The sequence below is a fragment of the Grus americana genome, chromosome 21 (genome assembly GCF_028858705.1).
Source record: "Grus americana isolate bGruAme1 chromosome 21, bGruAme1.mat, whole genome shotgun sequence".
In the NCBI taxonomy this organism is placed as follows: domain Eukaryota; kingdom Metazoa; phylum Chordata; class Aves; order Gruiformes; family Gruidae; genus Grus; species Grus americana.
The window spans coordinates 3,512,987-3,533,086 of NC_072872.1; the positions used below are offsets into that span (position 1 = coordinate 3,512,987).

At 45.8% G+C, this 20,100-nt stretch overlaps 1 protein-coding gene across 1 annotated transcript; it reads right to left on the reverse strand.

Moving 5' to 3' along the window:
• Positions 1-979: 979 nt before the first annotated feature.
• CLCN6 (chloride voltage-gated channel 6) lies at positions 980-20,086 on the reverse strand. The gene is made up of 23 exons (XM_054849372.1): positions 19,975-20,086; positions 18,936-18,995; positions 17,822-17,887; positions 17,221-17,286; positions 16,455-16,521; positions 15,940-16,046; positions 15,577-15,703; positions 14,956-15,023; positions 14,803-14,861; positions 14,034-14,166; positions 13,053-13,166; positions 12,630-12,796; positions 11,595-11,721; positions 11,099-11,225; positions 10,604-10,757; positions 10,344-10,503; positions 10,092-10,198; positions 9,302-9,488; positions 8,518-8,675; positions 8,019-8,175; positions 7,187-7,294; positions 6,408-6,533; positions 980-5,041 (listed from the first exon to the last, which is right to left on the reverse strand). Exons 1-23 carry the CDS (start codon positions 20,056-20,058, stop codon positions 4,961-4,963), a joined length of 2,610 nt encoding a protein of 869 aa, XP_054705347.1. The 5' UTR covers positions 20,059-20,086; the 3' UTR covers positions 980-4,960.
• Between the last annotated feature and the right edge of the window lie 14 nt (positions 20,087-20,100).

Sequence of the window (20,100 nt, forward strand, 5' to 3'; positions counted from 1 at the left end):
TGCATAGAAGACAGATAGTCTATTTCCTCCTTTACTGTTATGCTAAAGAGGCAGTTGATGTACCTCAATTTTAGAAAGGAGGGAATGAGAAGCATTTCCTATGTTACTGCATTTATGACTGAAGGTAGCAGCAGAGCTGCCCTCGCTCTTGTCCTGATGACTCTCTTCTACTCTGATTCTTTGCTAGGAGCACAGCTTAAGACCACCGTGACACTACTTCTTTAGCTCTCAAACACAGATTTTTCTGCCATCCCCACCCAACAGATGCTTTTATTTATTTCAGGCTCTCCCTGTGATTACATACACACCAAGCAAGGGACTGAGGGCAGGAGCCAGACAAGCTGCTGGCTGGCTGACTTCATATTAGAGTGCATCAGAGCTACTATACGCATCCTGTACAACACAGCTACCTGATCCAGAAAAACAGCACAAGCATGGAAAGGCAATGAGCTTCTGGGTCACATATTTCTACCTCAAAGACTGTACTGACATTTTTTGGCCTGTAAACATGTGATGAAATATCAAAAATTGTCACAAGTTCTTATCTGTAAGGTAAACAGCAGGATAAAGCAGGAAAGACAGCCACAAACTAAATGAAAGCTAAAGATTAAACAGATTTTTCACATCTTGGAGAAGCCACCTGTAAAACAAGAGGTGCAACACTGCACTCCAAACATCTTTCATTAACTCACAGGGAGGAAGGTGGAAAGCAAGAGTTCTCAAGTAAGAAAAGCAGCAGTTGCTTCTAGCACATTGTGCACAATTCAGCGCCTTATCATACATTTGATAATTCCTTCCTTTTAAATACCTATTGTGAGAGAACATGGGACTAGAGTGGTCCATAACCTAAAGGATTACACCAATTCCTATCTTTGCCCAGCTTCAGAGTACCTTCCGCACAAACTGTTGGATCCAGACAGCTCATAAATAGCAGCTACTTGTCTACCTCAAATCGTGTTCTTCAATATTGCCATGTTCTACCAGTTTTATTATAATAAAGGGCAAAAATAAGACAACATTAGAAACATCAAAAGGCCTTGAAAGTGCTGAAGGAGACACACAAACATTTTACTCTCAGACATGTTATGGTTACATGAATACTTCCCAAGTGCCATAGTTCAAATAAAAATATATTCATACAAATTTAAAAAAAATACAATTTATATACATTGTGGAATTAGCTTACATCATTTCATAACAAAAAACAGTGCAAAAAAACAAATGGAAAGGTAAGTTGCTACCATTGGAATGGCTCACAGTAAGTTAACAATTCAAAGTAATTAACACTGCACAGGAAACCATGAGGCAGGGGAGAATGCCCCATACTACTCCCTAACTTTTGCCATCAATACTAATCCAGTTCTTGGTTACTGTTCCTTTAGTGTTGCTCTGAGTAAAAGGTTACAGGCACCTATGTTAGAAGTTAGTTTCTTGGTAAATCACTAAGCAACCAGAGCCAGAGTAGAAGCAGTTAGTGTGTTGTAAGAAAGGAATAAAGAGACCGAAGTGTGAGAACAAGACTGATTCAACACGAGCCCCTTTGCATCAGTCCTTAGCAGAAGGGAAATGCTTCATCTCCAAACGTCAGATGAACTTGCAATTCCCTTTCTGCAGGCTACATAACAGTGATTGCACACTGAGATTTCCCTTTAAAGCAGCTGACAGGGTCACCCACCATCCTCATTTAAAACTTCTTTACTGAAGGAGTGAAAGGGGTGTCTTTTTCAGCTGAAATATTTGAATAAGATCGATGCATAGGCAGAGCAGACAGTGCTGACAGCAGGCTGAAGGCAGGTGGCCTTCTCATGGGGAAGCGCAGCTGGTGCTTAGACAAACCTTGACAAGATTCTTCAGCCTGTCTTGTCTGGATTGCCTAACTCCAGGACTCAGTAGTGAGTACAAGACATGCTGCAGCAAAATATACTGCTGTAGTTTATGTATAGATATAAAACAGGACACGACCAGCTCAAGGCAAATAATCTAAGGAGCCCTATTCATGTGCAGGAAGGGAAGGAACCTTCCACACACAACCACTCAACATGAACAAGAGCAAAAAGATTAGTCATGGAGAAACATAGGGCATTCTTGACAGGTGCTCTGAAAGTATGGGATTGCTAATTCCACATTAGAGTGATCTGAAATACCATCATAACAGGATTCCTGTGATTTGTAACTGCCCAAAAGCACAAATCCTTTGAATGAAAGGTAGGTTAACAGAAGCATATTTCAAACCTACAGTCCAGCTTCAGGGAGTGCAAGAGGGCGCTGGAAGTTTCTTGGGATAGCTCAGTGTAAGACCAGAGCTCAGGGTACACAGGCATTTTAGAAATCATCTGCAGAGACTATCCAGAGAGAACAAACACCCTTATTCTACTTACACAGAAACAACTTGCAAGTCAAGAGCGGTAGCCGATGCCAACTCTATGCTCTAAGGAAGATGCCACACCTGTCCCAGCTAAGGAGTCCAGGCTGAAGGCACAAGAAGGACACTGGCTGTAGGAAAACACCTTCAGTTTACTCTTGGAAGTTTAAGAGCTTGCATGCCTTACTTGAAATGGAGCTAGGATATTCGGAAGCCAGCAAAACTATTTTAGTGGAGGAGACAAGAGCTGTTGCTGCAAGTTCCACATTAAGAAAGGGAAAAGAACGAATGTATTCCCTGCTCTTTAGGTAGGCCACTTCCAAGCAGCCCTGGAGAGTGGCCACAGTTAGCAAAGGGTCCTGGGACACACACAGCTTCCTTTTCAACAACTGCCACTGCACATATCACAGCCCACTCTCCTTTGTGGAAAGAGTCTAAATCCATTCTTGAAAACAAAGAAAGATCTACCCTTCCTCTCTTAATAAGGTAGCAGGTGGGAAAGAACACCAAGTGAAAAAAAGGCCTCCAGATGTCAATGGAGAGCAATAAAAATTAAAATCTAAGTGCTTACAAACAGCTTTGCTAAAATGAAACTTTCCAACTCAGCCATGCCATGCACCTTATGACAAGGGCAAATTCTACCCTAGAACTTGGCTTCAGGAACCACCTGCAATATCAAGTTTTCTCTCATCTGCTGGACAAAATTCAAGAGCCTCCCATGACTCAGCTGTCTTTATTGCAAGCACAGCCAGAGAATACATCTGTCCTGCAAAGACTCCATGAACATCTAAGAGATCCAGTGACTTAAAGAGCCATCAAGACCATGGCTGGTGACGTGGGCACAAAAACTCCTCCTAACCCTAACTGTAGCGGGGCTCAGCAGCCAGCAGTTTGCAGAGCAGTGCCCTGAAACAACCAGCTTCCACAAAGTCAAAGAGGCTGTTAGTGTTTTGATGCACATAAGGAAAGAGCACAATTTCTTCAGGCTTTCAGTCACGAAAATCTTCAGCATAGATGAGTTCCTGAATTCAGAAAATACAATAATGTCCCATTTCCTTCTGCCACAACTCTCATCCAGCTAGCTCCTTATGGCAGACAACAGGTTAATCAGAATGCTCAGAGGCTGTATAGAAGCTTTTCTGGGATACATTCCCCATGTTACTTGGCCCAGTCTCTTGGCTGAGAGAATGCTCTGTGCTTTATCAAGCCAATCAGCTCTGCAGTCCCTGGAGGCACAATGCTGGCTTCCCACTGAGGGTTATCTGTATGCAAAACTCAGGAGGGCAGGTGCCTGCTGGAACAATACAGGTGCTGGCCAGGATGGTACCTGCTAAAGCAGTGAACTGGCTGCAACTGGCTTCTAAGTGCTGATTTTACCCTTACAGATATTCCGCTGTTGCAGTTGCAAACATTATCCAAACAGACAACCCCGCTTGTCACCCTGCAGGAGATCCTGCCTGTTAGTTACCAGCACCAAGTATCCCTCCTGTATGGCAGCCTGAAGTTACACCAGCTTCTCTCATGACACAGAGATAATTCAACCAAGCCCGGAGACACGGCTTCAGTTCTATTTGCCTCCAGAAAGCAACACTTCACCATGCTCTGGGGACGTGGGGTTCCCTGGTCTCTAACCCTAGCTGGAAAGGTGTCCCAGGCTCTCACTGTTGGATCAGTACAAGGACAAAGTGCCTACAAATGCCAAGAAAAGCAGGAGTGTCAGGGTAGTGACAAAGTGGAGTGCCACAAAGTGCCTTAGAAGAGTCTCTTACAGGGAGATAATAGCACAACAGCTAACAGGGAAAGAGATCTCCCTTCTCTGAGATGCTCTGCAAATGTATTAAATATTTATAATCCCAAACAGTAACTGGAATTGAACTGCTATGAACTCCTGATTTGCTGAGCTGCTCTCAAAAGTCAGCTGCTGTCAAAAACATCACAGCAGGGACACTTCCCCATGAAAGAAGGAGAGAAATTAGGAACCAATGAAGCCAGAGTGTAAAAACATGGGCAACTGGGAGCACCCGCAAAGAGATGGATTTTTTTTAATACTGGTTTTGAGAAAAGCCATCCTCCAGAGCAGCTATCTGATAACTGCAAACTTCAGTATCTCCTCTCAGCCTTGACAGCGACCCCCTTCCCACACAAGTAAGGCAACAGTTGCAGGAACAAGGGAGGAAGAGGAAAGGGGAGACATACAGGAGGATAGGGAAAAGATGCTGCAGTTCTTTGCACAGGACACAGTGGAGCTAGATGGTTCTTTTTTCCAACCCTTAAACCCAAAACAAAACAAAATAGCAGAACATACAGTGTCAGGACAACATCTGATGAAAAGAGATAACTGGGGCACAGGAAAAGGAAAAACCTGGATCAAGAGTGGTCAAACCAAGTGCCTGAGACCAATCAACAGCTCTGGGCTCAGGCAGCTCCTCTAATTCTCTGGCTAGTAAGATGTTTTCCAGCTCCCCAGGCTTGATATGCATGTGAGAAGCCAAACGGCAAGTCTTGGGCCTTGTGGGGTCCAAGCAGAATGCGAGCGCGTGTGCAGGCTTGGAAGAGGGAGGTAGCCACACCGACAGTGGGGCAGGGTGGGCAGGGGCATCAAATGGTCTGATAGTGTTGTCTCAGTCTTGCCTGCAGAAATTCGTGGGTCAAGTTGTGCCGAGTGATTATCCCAACAATCTTAAAGGGGAAGAAAAGAGGAGAAAAGATACAAGTCAGTATCACAGATGTACCACTAAGAGATGTGCATGGTAGAACTGTTGCTCTTTACAACGCCCAAGAAGGGGGGGAACCTGCAAGTGGTTCTTGACCAATGCTGAATGAGAGCGGATTCAAGTTCAAATCTCATCAAAACAACACCCCTCCTTATCCCAGTACTTATCTATAAGCAAGACACTGCTTTAACTACACCCAGACAGCTTAACTGTTGCTATCATGTCTGGACACAGCAGTAGTTACTCCTGCCTAGGAAGGGAAATCCTGTCTGTGTTAGACAGTATACGGATGTAACTAAATCCTTTGGAAAGTGAAAACTGTAATTGGAAATAACAAAGTTGTCTCTTATGGCTTCATTAGAGATATTTCTGGTATGCCACATGACATGACTGCAGATAGCTCGTATCAGTTACATTCTAGGAAGCTCTAAAGACCATTTAGAAGAGAAACGGTAAAGGCTAGCTGAGTGGTGACTGCACACTGGCCATCGCTAGCTGGCAGGTCACAAAAGGGAACCTCTCCCAGCCTGCTGGGGAAACATTCAAACCAAATATTTCAGCTGATGAAACACCTCAGTGATTTTACACATTGAAAGAGTTTAGAACTAGGCTGCTCTCTAGTACTGCAAAGGCGTCTTGTAATAAACATGGAACAAATCAACATCTCTCATTTTCAACCAACAGGCTCTGCAGAGTAGCTATCAGGAATGCCAAGAGGCAGAAAAAGCACTGCCATCTCATAGGGACAGACCAGTTCAGGCTTATGGGAAACAGTTTCATTATGTTTATAGGAAGTTACTGACACCTACTGACTATTCCTGAGCATTGTAGATGGCAGAGAGACAAGTACAGTGAATCAAGCACAAACCATTCAAAGACCCCTTTATTGCTGCTCCTTTGAGTAGGAACAGAATGCAAGTTCCCTTCCAGCAGAAAAACCTCCTGCCCCAACACACAGGAATTTCTGCTCTTGGCCTTGAATAAAGCTGTCAAAGAGGAAGCCAAATTAGTGGCCTCTGATAAGCTCAAGGCCTCTTAACAGGTACAAGACAGTAAGAGCTTCCACATGCTGTCAACCTGAGACAGGAGAGAGACTGCTTGTCCTGCCCTTTGGAGGGAACGTGGGAAGCAGGCTTGGACACAAAAGATGGTAACAAAGTCACAGTAACTAACAATGCTTCAGGGCCTGTAAAGAAGACCACATTCTGATCTCTTTAAAGCATTTCTGTTTGATGTTAAAAGAGATCTTAATTCTCCCAAAGGTGGAGTACATTGCAAAACAGACAGTGGCTTCCTTGCTCAGCCAAGACAAAATGGAGATAAGGACTCACCTCTCCAACTGCGTTCACAACCGGTAAATGTCTGAGTCCCATTGTCCTAAACAGGTTGAAGACTTGTGACACATGAGTGTTTGGAGAGACAGCAAAGGGTGATGGGTTCATGTATGGGGTGACATCCTAAAGAAAAACAATTAGATTATTTACAGAAGGCATTTTCACTGTCTCTGGGAATCGCTGACAAGCAATTCCTGCAAGTCCTCCAATGCACTGATCTCTGGACAGGGTATTGGACTGTGGGCATCTTCTATTTCTCCACATATATGAAATTATTTCAGGAACCTGAATTTGTCACAGTGTTTGAACACCACAACTCTTAAGAGCTGCGGAAAGCCTCAGAGCAGGATAAATGCAGGTCCGTGAAAATAAGAACGTATATTAAAAAAGCACTTCGGCCTACACAGCAAGCTTCCTGTCACAAAGACAATGACAGGCCTGCCACTGACTGAGCTGCCAGCACACAAGAGTTCCAAATAGGTATCAGCAGTTTGCCTGTCTGATCTCACTCAAGCAGGAGTCTAATCCACAAGGAAATTAAAGTAGACAGGCAATGTCTTATTCTGAAAGTAAAGTACCTGTTGAGATGTTATCTCACAGCAGGTATGAGGATTGATTTCCACATGCAGACAAGGCTGACAATGCAGGAGAAGTACAAAATGTTGGTCACTGCACCCAAGGGTGGACTTTTTTAAAAGGCTCAGCCTCTTTTAAAGGCTTGGGACAGTCCTAAACATATGGCAGGAAACACTGGTACACTGCAGTGCATTTCTTACCACTATCATGCGAGGGTTCAGCAACGTGAGGTCCAGGTCATGGATATCTGGATAGCGGGGGTAATCCTCTGACATTTCTGCATGGGACAGACGAGGCTGACTTGCACTCTGCAATTAAAACAAATCCCACTGAACCAATGTGTCACCATCCCAGTCAGTTCATGGGCCGCAAGCAGCACAGCAAACGATGCCTCCCAATGGTTCACCCAGATCTCCTCCTCCCCCCATGCCCACACATCCAACTTCTGCAGAGGTACTCCACTCCTAGCAGGTCACCTCAGACTGCAGCAGTGCAAGCCCAAACCTATGCAGGCGTTTACCTGACAGAGCAACGGATCTGCTCTGCAGCCTCTGACTGATCTACACTCAACGCTGGAGGGCAGCAACAAATCAACTTTGCGGTAGATGGGCCTCAAACACAAATGCTCATACTGATCTCAGTGATACAGCTGGCACTCTCCTGGTAAGACCTTGGCACGCAGCAGTAAAAACACACAGTACAGACCGCTGGCTGCTCTATTTGGATTTAATATTTGCCCTCCGTTCTCCATTTATGACAGGATTGCACCTTTATGGCACAAATGGGTCTGTTGGTTTAAACAGCAGACGTCCTCTTTTCCTGGTGGTACTTAAACAGAAAGTAAATTCTCTCTATTCTAGAGCTGCAAGGGAGAATTCACATTATCATACTGCAGCTTTTAAAACACAGATGCATTCCTTAAAGGGTAAAAAAAGGTAAATTCATTGTGGCAGTCCATAAATATTGTTCCCAGACTTCTCAGTCGAGAGGGTAGGGATTTCTCCGGTACAATTCCTGATTAAGAAGACTCACCGACCGGCTCTCAGAGTAACAGACACCCCTGACAAGGAGGGTGACGAGCTGTGAGCGCAAGATCAAGCCATGGAAGGTCAAAGGTCTGAAGCGTTCCTCCATGGTCCACTCTTCACTGGGAGACTGGTCAGGGTACAGGTTGGGGTAAGGAGTATATCTGTGACAGATTTAATATGTTATAAATTGTATGAATTTAAAGAGAGATGCATTCCCCCACCTCCAAAACAAGAACAGCTATTTCAGCTCTTTGCAGCCTTCTCCTGAAAGGAAATGTAAGTGAACAGGTTGGACGCCATCAAGCCATTAGCCAAGGACTCGGTCACAAGTGGGAGCCCCAGCACTGACTGCTGAGACCTGACAAGTCACTTCTCCTGAAACATGGATACTAGCACTGTTTCCTCTGACATATGGAATGACAGGGACTGTACGAAGCATCACAACACATCTCAACATATGGAAACATCCTGTTTCCATACATTTGTGCCTACCAGGATCTCACCTTCTCTCTAGCATCTGTTGCAGCAGATCCTCCTTCTCTGGTGGCTCCTCTGTTGCTATGTGCTCATCACACATGTTACGCAATTCACTTGAAGGGTAGGATTTCATGGACTGACTACGCTTGCGCTGCTCTCCCGCTCGGGTGAGGATGCTGGATTTCTGGATACAACAACAATTTCAGATACCCACTAAGCAGGTCAACAGTTACCCAAGAGTGACTATGAACTATCTGATCACAGCTTTATGTCTCCAGATAAGGTGTTCCTTAGTGCTGCTGCTGTACTTGTAACAATAGCCAATAGGCCTGTACTCTCCTTGGACAGGCAGCCTGAAGTTTAGGAACTCAGGCATCCTTTTTTGCTAGAGCACAAGTATGCCACAAGCACATTAATCACTCATTCTGGCCTTAAATTTTAAGTTTCCCAAGAGACTAAAGCATCTGCCCCACTACCCCTCCTACAAACAAGAGAAGCATTTAGGCACCTGCTACTGACCTCAATGGTGGGTTCAGTACTTCAGTGCCAAATCAAACTTTTTCCATGTCTATCCTAAACAAGTACTTATTCCTCTTAACTTTGCCTCTAGGAACGCAGCCCACTCTTCTGCCTTTACCATGAACCAGAGAATGGATTGAAATTCAGTCCTTGAAAATTTTGTATTGCAGTAGCTGCTCATGTCTGACCTGAATTCTGCACTGACAAAAGCCTACATAACAAAAGAAAGGGCCTTCCACCTGCAAAACAAAGCTCTTTACCCTTCAACTTACTAAACAATCAACTTCTTACCTTAAATTTGATGTTGTTACTTATCAGCTGATTTCCCTTCATGAACTCCCTCTCGTTGCCCCGGTTCTCAGTCACTACAGGGAAGGCATGATGGACAGTTGTGCGCAAGATGCTGACAAGGGACTGGATCCTGGTGTGTGGGTAGACATATGTCAGGTTGGGTTCCATGATGTCGCTGGCTCGTAATCTGAGGAAAGAGAAATCCATGATTGCTGCATGTATCTTGCGATGGACAAACAAGGAAACAAAACAGTCCCAAAATAAGATCCTGAAGGAGTCTGCTGCAGTTTAGTTCTGCAGCTCCTTAAATCTGTGTGCTTACCTTCACTGTGCTATGAGTGGTGCTGGCACAATTGGTTTTTTTTTTTTTTTAACATAACATCGCATCAAAAATGCACTATAGGGAAGGGAAAAGGTTCCAACTTATAACATAGGAAGTTTTTAAACACTACTGGGAAAAGATGACAGGTGGGAAGAAGATGAAATTCTGCAAGAAGCAAAGTCGCATGAAACATTTTCACAGCGTTCTTGCTGAACCTCGCAAATCTGCTCCTCAGATCTCCACCCATCCAACCCTCCTCAGAAAGGGCTCCAGCACCTCTTTCCTGCTGCAGACCTGATGTACAAATCCCAACTCCTCTCACAGCAGTCCTCCTCACAGCTGCCCCTCTCAGAGCAGCCAGGTTTGTTGGAGATGAAGCATCATCCCCCTGCATTACAGCGTTCCTTTCTGAGCAAGAACCCTACCACAAACTCTAACCCACAGCCTTGCCAAGAGGAGCAGCCTTACTTATCCATTTCCACCTCTGTTTCCCATTCTAGAAGAGGCACTCCTCGCAAGTTCACGTGGATGTCATAGATGCCTTTGTTGAAAAAGTCTCCTGTCCATTTGGCTACCTGCAGAGCAAACAGAAGGTCTACTGAGTTATTGCACCAAGTACAAGACTCCTTGGCTTATCATAACTCTGGAAGGAACAGAGATCCAGGGCCAGCACACGTTCAAGCAGCCCGCAAGAAGCCAGAGCTAAGACTCTGCACTCACCATAAGGGTGATCATTATTGGGAGCCCATAGGTGATCTCATTGGTGGATTCAATTAGGATGACGGTCAGGCTAATTGTCATGCGGACAACTCCTCCCAGAAATGCTGCTGCCCCAATCAGTGCAAAGGTTCCTGAGTAGATGTGATCCAGGCCAATGTAGCTAGGGCAAACAACGGAGCCCAGAGATTAGAATAACCTGACTGAGAGCTCAGCATGCGCCTGCAGCACATTTCTCGCACATGTACGCACACTCAATGCACCTTTTGAGGAGGTTGGCGACCAGGCGTCCGAAGGCAGCCCCACAAAGCAATGATGGCACAAAAAGACCACTGGGCACAGAGATCCCGTATGTCCAGCAGGAGAGTAAGAAATAGAGAAGGAAGAACAAGGACAGTGTGACTGGGCTGAAAGTACCTGCAACACAAGAAGAGTCATGACTAAAGGGCACAGGTCTGTCGGACAAAGACAGTAGTCTTGCACCATCCACCCCTCATCTCACAGCAGGCTCGTCTCACCACAGCTCCTTAGTCTCCCAGTCCAAACACACATGAAGACAATGAATAAGTGAAAAAGAGAGGAAAAGTAGGCCTTTCTTCCCATGGAGGAGGCTTTCACCTGTTGTACTAGCAGTCCCCCAGAGCCATGAAGGCCTGAAGATGCTCTTAGCCTCACGGTTCTTATGACAAGGCTGTCTCAAGCAAGATGGAGTTCTGAAGCCTAAACATGAGATGGGACACTGTCCCCTAGCTACTCACCGTCCTGGTGGAAGAGCTGTAAGATAGCTGATTCCTGAGGGTTGAAGAACAGTGTGGCCATGTCATTGTAGGTTTCATTTGGGCAGAAAAACGTTTTAATGCTTGAATTCACATCCTCTGACATGCCCTAATGCAGGACACAAAAGACAAACGGTTAAAATCCACTCTCTGCTACGTTAGCCTTTGTGCAGAATGGGAGTAACCCTTCTGTACAGGGCTGCCAGCCCACGCTTTGCCAAGTTCAGACCAAAGATGAATAGCAGGGATGGGGCCCGCAACATCAATGGGCTCCCTGATTCACAGCTTGAGCTGCTTTGCCAAAGTACGAAAGCACAAAGGGCAGCTTTCATTATCACCCTCATCTCCTACAACTGTCTGTAGGCTTTCACTGAAGTTATGTTCTGTACTGCATGCTGTCAAAAGCTCACGTGCCTGTGCTTCTCTGGAAGGCGCACAATATGATGGGGACGTATAATCTTCACAAAAGATCCCTCACCTGCATGCTTAGAGTGTCATTGCCACTATGAGGGGTGGAAGACATCTGCCGGCATTCCCCCAGAACCATGGAGGCTACAAAGACCACAACCGTGGTAGTCAACGACACCAGCAGGCTCTCCAAGACTCTGCAAGCACACAACAGAAACCGTACACTGAAGCCACACTCAGCCCTTTAACCCAGTCCCAGCTCTGCACATGACTTTGATAAGATTGCAGGAAGACACAGTCACCACAGCTTAACATCAGAAGCAGAGGACTCTGCAAGTCAACCTGAATTATGAGTTGGTTGTCAGGGATTGCATTAACTCCCCTTTTTAATTGCCTGCCCCAAAAAGGAGCTATTTCTGCCCAGAGAACACATAGCAGTCACGTATAAAAAGCCACAGGGAAAGGTTCAGTGATGAGGCTGTTCACATGGAAACGATGTTCTGTAGATCCTTACAGGGTAAAAGTCTAGACAGGACTGGACAGGTTGATGCATAGCCTCTCATATCTCTTTTATAACTGCTGAAATACAGTTTGGGCTTTTTTTAAACCTGGGCTTCTTATTTAGGAATTGTCTAGAGCAAACAAACCGCTACTTTCCAAAATTCCATGGTGATTCCCTTTCTAAATAGCACAGATATTAGCTCAGTTGAGGATTTAATTAACCAAGATAATTAAAAAAACCTAAGTGGGATCAGCTATTCTTTTTGCATCTGTTTGGATAAGACAAAAAAATACTGCATGGAGACAAAGCTCCGGTTTGCTCAGCTACAGCCTTTATAATAAAGGGCTGCCTTCATAGCCCTTGTAAGAGGAGTTGCAGCTCTCTGTACCACCAGAGTAATTATGAAAATGTAGAGGGACTCTAACATCTGGTTTCTGGTGTTCACTTTTAAGTTCTATGGAGGCTTCGTTTTGTGATTTCAATAATAATAGGTCTGGGATTTCCTCCATTCCCTCTCAGTGCGTCTTCTAGATTGATGCTTTTGCTTTGGAACACTGAAAACAGATCAGAAATTCCTGCACAAACTCAAGAGAGCACAAATACCTAACCAGCTTTGGCTTGGGATGCACGTTCCGCATGCGGTACTTCGCGAGTCTCTTGTTCAGACAGTTGAAGGTGGCTCCGAGAAGGCCTCCTACAATACCCATCAGAACGAAGAAGCCCAAGTCCACAGCCGTCCAGAGATGGCATTTCTTATCAGACTCAGAGCACTACACGCAGAAAAGCACAGAAAAAAAGCATTAGAATAGTTGCTGCAGTTTCCTATCAACACTTCTGTCTCCACAGCAGGAGACTTTCAGCAGCTATGACCAAAGGGAAACAATTCTGCCTTAGGCTATCAATGTATTGCAGCTAAATATCAACTGCCCTGCACTGAAATACAAGCACGTATCAAGAAAAACAGAAAGAAACATTGAAGTGACGAGAGACTGGAGAGGGGGGGAATAACTAAGCACTAAATCTTACCTTAAACTCCCCAAAGTTCAGCAGCCCAGGGAGCTGGAAAGACCCCCAACTTCCAAACTGAATCCCAGAGCGAAAAAAATTCAGGGTAAAGGTGGCAGCCATGGAACAGAAAAGCTGAGGAAGTGGGGAGAAAAAAAAGGAAGAACTAAACACTCCCAAAATTAAGATTGGTACAGTCAGCTCTTTCTTGAGACTTATGCAAGGGAAAGGGAACCTCAGAGCCTTCTCAAGCTTTAGGAAAATAGTCCTGCTGAGGTTTAACACCCATTCCCTGCTGCAAAAGAGAGCAGAGCTAGAATGGACTATCGTAATCATCTGATCATCCGATTTGGCTTCCCTTTTTTCTGTCAAAGATGCTAATTTGCAGTTGCAAATCAAGTACAAGGCACTAACACAGCTTGTTTAGAGTTGGAATTGAGGTCTTCATTGGCTTATAGGCAGTTGCTATCTTGGCAAATCCCCAGGCTCTTTTTATCCCACTGAAAAAGAGTAGACTAACTGAATCCCATCAACAGGATATTTGGCATAGGAAGTGCAAAAACCAACATGAAATCCAATACATTTTTAAAACACTGTAAACGTCATGAAAGTAGGCACTAGAGGCAGAGAAATCAGCAGCCTGAAGGCACATGGCATTGCTGCAATACAGCTCCCCAAGGCAGAGAAAAGCAGAAAGAAATCCAGCACCTGCCTACTCTGCTCCCAAAGGATCAGACTGCAAAGAATCCAGGTACAAAAGATCTTTCTCCCAGGTACACTAAATCTGCTGCCCACAGAGTTTTCCCATAGTTCCAGATAGTACCAGACTCATCTCTGCTCTTGATCTGTAGTAATTCTGGGGCACTCAGAGCAGGCAATCTCTCTCCTGCCAGGAGAGCTCAAGAGGGGACACAGGATAATCTGAATGCCCTCACGGACAAGCCTTCCCAAAGGTCCAGCTCAAGGAATAGACACACAGAAAGAGCCAGAGTCCTTACTCACCACCTTCCATGTAAGTCCCTGATTCCAGAAGGAGGAACCTTCTTCCAAGCTGAAAAGAGTGCCCCCAATTGGGGCTCCAAAGGCAGCTGCAACCCCTGCAGCAGCTCCAGCAGATACAAAATCCCTTTTATCCCTGAAACAAAGAAGAAAACAATCTCAGTTTAACAAAGTAGAGCTTTAGAGGTGCTTAGGTAAGAGACCGTTCCCATTTATGGATATACCCCAGGGACAGAGTGACAGCTGGGAGAAGTGCTGGCCATGGCGGGCTGCACCATTTATTCTGTAAATTGTTGCAGCATCATGCTTCTCCTCGAGAGCACCAGTCAAGAGCAAAACTCTGGCACTCACACACAACTGCCCAGTGTATGAGAAACCATCCCAAACCATGAGGCTCCAGCATCACTTGAAAGAACTACAGAGAAGGAAGGGCAAGATTTTGTCCACATTCAGGTGGACCAACCTTCTCTAGAGTCACAAGGGGTGAGTAACTGAGCTTGTTCCCAATAATGAAGCCATTTAACTATTCAGATTAAAGGTTTTAAATGAGCAGAATTTGCTGAGTAGTACAAGAGAACATCAATGAACATGGAGACCAGAGCAGCATGGAAGAGTCAAGTCCAGGTGGTGTCTTGCTGCACAATGAAACTGCAGGACACTAGAGAGAAACTGAAAACCCAACTGACTGATTCATCCCAGCCTGCCACCCTTCTCCCAAGGAAGTCTGCTCACTCATCCTCCTCTCCCCTCCTCCACATCCTGAGTACAGTACCTGTCACTGCGAAAATAGGGAAAGTTAAAGTGGATCTTCCTCAAAGAGATGCTCTGGAACTACAAACAAAGTAAAGATTTAGAAACAGAGGAGATCGAAACTTACTCCTCAAAGCATCTTACAAAGCAGTGGTGTGACCAGGCCAGCACTAACCTGTGGCAAACCCGCACCCACAACAGCACCACTGTGAATCATTGGACCCTCCTTCCCGACAAAAAGACCTGGAAAAACAGGACTGATGAGGCAACACACTCCCCTCACCCCTCTCCCTTGCTGACAATGCCAGGAGAAATCAGCTCACCACTCCCATGCCATGGCACATTTCCCTGTGCCAAGCCTGCAGCTCCTCCCTCACCCCTCGAGGTGAAGGAAGGTGCTGATCCCTGCCCCCTCAACCTTCCAAACATTTGTGAAGACTTGCACAGACTTGGGACTCCAAGTGGGTGGAACCAAAGACAGCTGTTCCAAGGACTCTGAACTCTCTGGGTTACTCTGCCCTGCTGCCTAGAACATAGCCTCCTTCAGGCTGCTCTAGACAATGTCTTCGGGAGAATTCTCAGGTCTCCCCCGTGGACTGAGCCACAAAGAGCCACTTCTGACTGGCCCACCCAGAAAAGTACCTGTTCCCCCACTAGTGCTGATTATTCTGTCTATTTTCCACTCTATATATGCATTCAGAGCTCATCACTCTGCTCTAACCCATTAAAATAATTTTACTGGAAAGGCAGGAGATTCTTTACTCCAACAAGATCAAGACACCAGAGCCCTTCTTACCTCCTGCCACACTGAAGAGCACTCCCATAGCTTTGCACACCACCGTCCGGAGACGCACAACCCCTGGAACCTTTACCCCGTTGAGGTAGCACTTAATTTCAGGAATTCCTGATCCAGCTGCTACAGGCTGCAGAAAAGAAACACTGGCGCTGTGCTGCATTGATTTCATAGCTGATCAACACTATCTCAGAGAGCACAGCAAGGGACCAAGAGACTCTGCTTAGCTAAATCACTCAGCACTGTGAAGACAGTTTGAGGTCTTTGGGCAGAAAGTGCTTCTAGCAAAAAGGATAGTTCATACCCAGCACCTGTGTGAGAAGAAATGGAGGCTGTGTAAGGAGCAGCAGCAGACCTAAGTCTTACTTGGATCAGAACCAGAAGACTGGCAAGAAAAACAAAGGTCAGGTTGAAACCCAGGAGCTCCAGCAAGGACAAGGCAAGACAGCCTTTCTCAGTGCATTCTTCCACCGCTGCAGGGACAGTCAAGGAAAACAACATTCCCACCAACACATGATCATTTGGTACTGTCTGGGGGTCCCACTGGCATCAGGAGCCAAGCCTGTGCTTCCTAATCCAGCCAGGGCAGCTGACACAGCCCATTAGGAAGCCAGGCTTGCTCTTCAGAGCTCAAGACTGAGCTACAAGGACAGGAAACCACTCATTCTTTCAGGGATTAGCCTTTGCCTATGTACATGATCCTGGAATCATTTCTTGATTTCAAGGGCTGAATTACATAGGCAAGTTAAAAACTTGATTAATCATCAACAACATGACTAATGGCAGAAGTCTGAGACTCAACTGTTCTGGGCAAAACATAGCAACAGAAAGTAAAAGGTCACTTGAGTCTAACAGGAACCCATAGACTAGGCAAAAGATACAGCTTTGTACCACCCGGAACTTGAGCTGGGTAAAGAGTCGTACGAAGAAATCCACAAAGAGGCCCACCTATGAAAAAGACAACAGATCTGCCATCAGAAATTACTACATACAAGTAACAAAGACCACCCTCTAGTAAGTCGTACTAGAAGTATGCACACAGGGGAGAACAGAGGATGCAGAAGGCAAAAGAAATATTGTTCAGAGCAAAGTAACTTCAGAAACTCAGATTTGCTGCCTCCCTTGTTCTCACTGGGACAGATCCATCCTAGAATTACACCTGAAGAGAGGCATTTCAGAGTACTAATCTGGTAGCATTTTTAGCACACACAACATACTTCAGGGTACAGAAGAAAACTGGTGTTTAATGGAGGCATACAGTCAGCAAAGCTAATTTTCAAACACTCTAGAAAGCACATGCAGTGAAGCTAGTACTGCCAAACATAAAAAAAATACAGTTCAACTGTAAATTGGCACCCTTTTTTATTAAATGCTCACTTTGGACAAGTTTTCCTGTATGAAGAATTAAAGGATTTGCCAGAATACTTTGCAAAGAAAGCACAGCAAGATCTGAAAGAAAAAAAGGGCTTCCTGGAAAATAATCTAGCAACAACATGCTATAATTCCCAAAAGACAACTTCAGCTACTAAGCTCTCCACTTCATGAAAGAGAATGTTTCCTCCTCTTTACTCCTTGGCCATTGACTTCTAAACTATTCCTGCTTAGCCTCCTGAATTTTCCTCATTCCCCAAACAGCATGACCCTTACCAGTCCGGTGCAGACTCCAATAGCAAAAACCATCACCCACTTCACTGCTTCATATCTCTGAGCTTTCTGTTTAGGAAGAGGACAAAAAAAAAAAAGCTAAGTCAAAGCCACATAGAGATGAGGATCAGAAAAAAGCAGTTTTGGGCTCAAGTACAGCTAGAGTGATAAATCCACAGAAGATGGTGACAACAGCAAACTGGAAATAGGGAACCGAAAGCGCTGAACATCTTGCTCACTTTAAACCTGAGGATCAGAACAGATGCTGGGAGCTATAATCTCCACACATATTTTTATTCTTTTCACAGAGAAACCAAGAAAGCACACAGAATTTCCTTCATAAAGAAGAAAAAAAACCCCACAAAACTTCCTTCAGTGGAGAATATTTAGAATCATAGAATGGTTTGGGTTGGAAGGGACCTTTAAAGATCATCTAGTCCAACTCCCCTGCACGAGCAGGGACATCTTTCACTAGACCAGGTTGCTCAAAGCCCCATCCAACCTGGCCTTGAACACTTATAGAGATGGGGCATCCATAAGTTCTCTGGGCAGTTTCCACAGTTTTAGCTCTCAAGCTAATGAAAAAGAAAGAACAAGGTCCTACCTTGTTGTCCATGCTCTCCAAAACTTCCAAGTACGGATCATTGATACAGCGATCATAATCCAAGCTCTGAAAGAATGCCAAAAGGTCAATTTAAGAGAACCATCTGCAACAGATCATGCAAAAAACTATGGATAGAGGAACTTGTTAAAGATTACAGAAGTCATTATTACCCCCACAGTAGGTTTTGCAAACAGTAGGAGAAAAAACTCCTGGAAAGAACTTCATTTAAATATTTCCAGCAGAGCCAGACCCCGAGGATCAGGAAGTGAAAGAACAAACCAATTTCACTGCCCAAGCCGACAGACATAGGTAACCAAACAGCCACACAACTAATTAATAGAACTTTAAATTAGAGAAGTTGCATTATACAGATTTAGACTTTACTTCTTTAAATGCCTCCAATTTGACAGTGCAGGGGATAACATTAGATATTTAACCTCTCACTACAACAGAAACACTAGATAGAAATTCCTCTCCAGATGAACAGCATCAATTCTTAAACTTATCACAGCAGTGACTTAAAAGCAACATAGTGTTGCCCAGTCGTACTCACAAAGTACTGCTAGCTTTTTATCTACATCGTCACCTTTTCAAGCCAAGGAGTAGCAGGCTGAGTTGGTAACATGCATGCTGACAGCAACTGCTCTAAATAGCTCAGGGCCACTACACACGGACATGCAAAAAGCAAAAATCTCCTGTAAGCAGCAGGACGTGATAGACGGGAAGATCTGTGAGCCAGAAGGCTAACAGAGACAGCAGTAAGGCAGCAGTGACCAAGCAGCTACAGATGCTTTCTAGAGTCACAAGGAAACAAGACCACTAGAGCCTGTAAATCGCACGTTAAAAAAGTGGAACAATGCAGCAGACTCTGAAAATGAATTTTCTCAACAAGAGTCTGACTTGAACACCAGATGTTCAAGATCCACTCACAGGGCTTTAACCCAGAAACGTATAATGATGACAAGTGGTTCTCGGCAAGCACAGCAACTCTCAGTATTTCTGCCAATACAAGCTAACTAGCGATGCATTTTGAGTACCTGCCCCATTACAAAATCAAACAGATCGAAACCTGTCTGCAGTTCTTTTCACAAGCTGTTATCAGTCAATCTCCCACCTCATAGTCTTTGCGTGGAAGGATTTCATCCTCCTCTTCATGAGTTTCTCCTAGGATAGTCTGCAAAAAAACACATGGGAAAGGAAAACCATCAAGGGAATGAATGCACGTACAGGTGCTCATGAACATTGGTAGCAAAGCCAAAATTAGGGAACGCCTTTGCTACTATCACTTACAAAGTCAGAGTAAGGACTACCAGAGCACCACTTACTTTGAGATAACCGTATAGGGTCTTACCTTAAAGCTTGCACCTCAGCAAGAATACACTACATTACTTCTATATATACTATATTACTTCTGTACTCAACATAGTAAAGCCACATCCCAGCTTCCTTCACAGCAACAGGTTACAGGGAAGCACAGGACAAGGAACCTGCACAGACAGCATTCTCCTATGCCAGGTAGCTGGAGAGCCCTTGCCAGACCCACTCCCGTTTAACGGCTGCAAGGGGTGCTGTACCCGGGAAGAGCAGCAGCGCAGGCTGAGGCACTGGCCACAGGGGCTGGGATACCAGGCCCAGCCAAAGAAAACGTTGCCTGGGGTACCAGAACAGTGCGGACTGTGGCACTGGCAAAAGCGCCTGAGGTACCGGGCCCAAGACGAGACAAAAGAGTGGGAAAGGGTTGAGGCGCTAGGCCGAGCATCAGCTGAGCTACCGAGCCCTTAGGTGCCAGTTGAGGTATCGGGCCCCGTGGCACCAGGCCCAGCATCGGCTGAGGCACCGCGCCCTGAGGTGCCGCCGGGCCGGGCACGGGCTGAGGCGCTGACACCCGAGGCGAGATACCCCACCTGAGGCGCCGGCACCGGGGGCGGAGGTACCAGGCCCTGAGGCGTTGGACCGAGTGCAGACTGAGGCGCCAGCAGCTAGGGCAGAGGCACCGGGCCCAGCGCCATAGCAACGCTCAACGCCCCCCACAGCGGCCCGCCCTCAGGCGCTCCCAGAGCCGGCGGGACCGGGCCAAGGCCCGGTGTCAGGGTGCCGCTAGGATGGACGAGACCGGGGGGTGGGGGGGTGGGGGCGCGGGACCGCGGCCGTACCAGCTCCTCGGGGGTGCGGCTCTCCCGCTCGCCGCAGCAGCGCGGGCAGCAGCAGCAGCACAGCCCGGACCCGCACCCCGCCATCTTCCGCCGCCACCGCCCCTTCCCGGCCCCACCCGCCGCGCG

Bases quoted from the DNA above. Each gene is read 5' to 3' on its own strand.
- CLCN6 (XM_054849372.1), bottom strand. From the start codon at position 20,058: ATGGCGGGGTGCGGGTCCGGGCTGTGCTGCTGCTGCTGCCCGCGCTGC. The intron at 16,522-17,220 runs GTAAGGGTCATG...TCTTTTTCATAG, and splicing joins TTGGAGTCTGCACCGGACTG to GTGGGCCTCTTTGTGGATTT. The intron at 10,199-10,343 runs GTGAGTGCAGAG...TTTGCTCTGCAG, and splicing joins CAATAATGATCACCCTTATG to GTAGCCAAATGGACAGGAGA.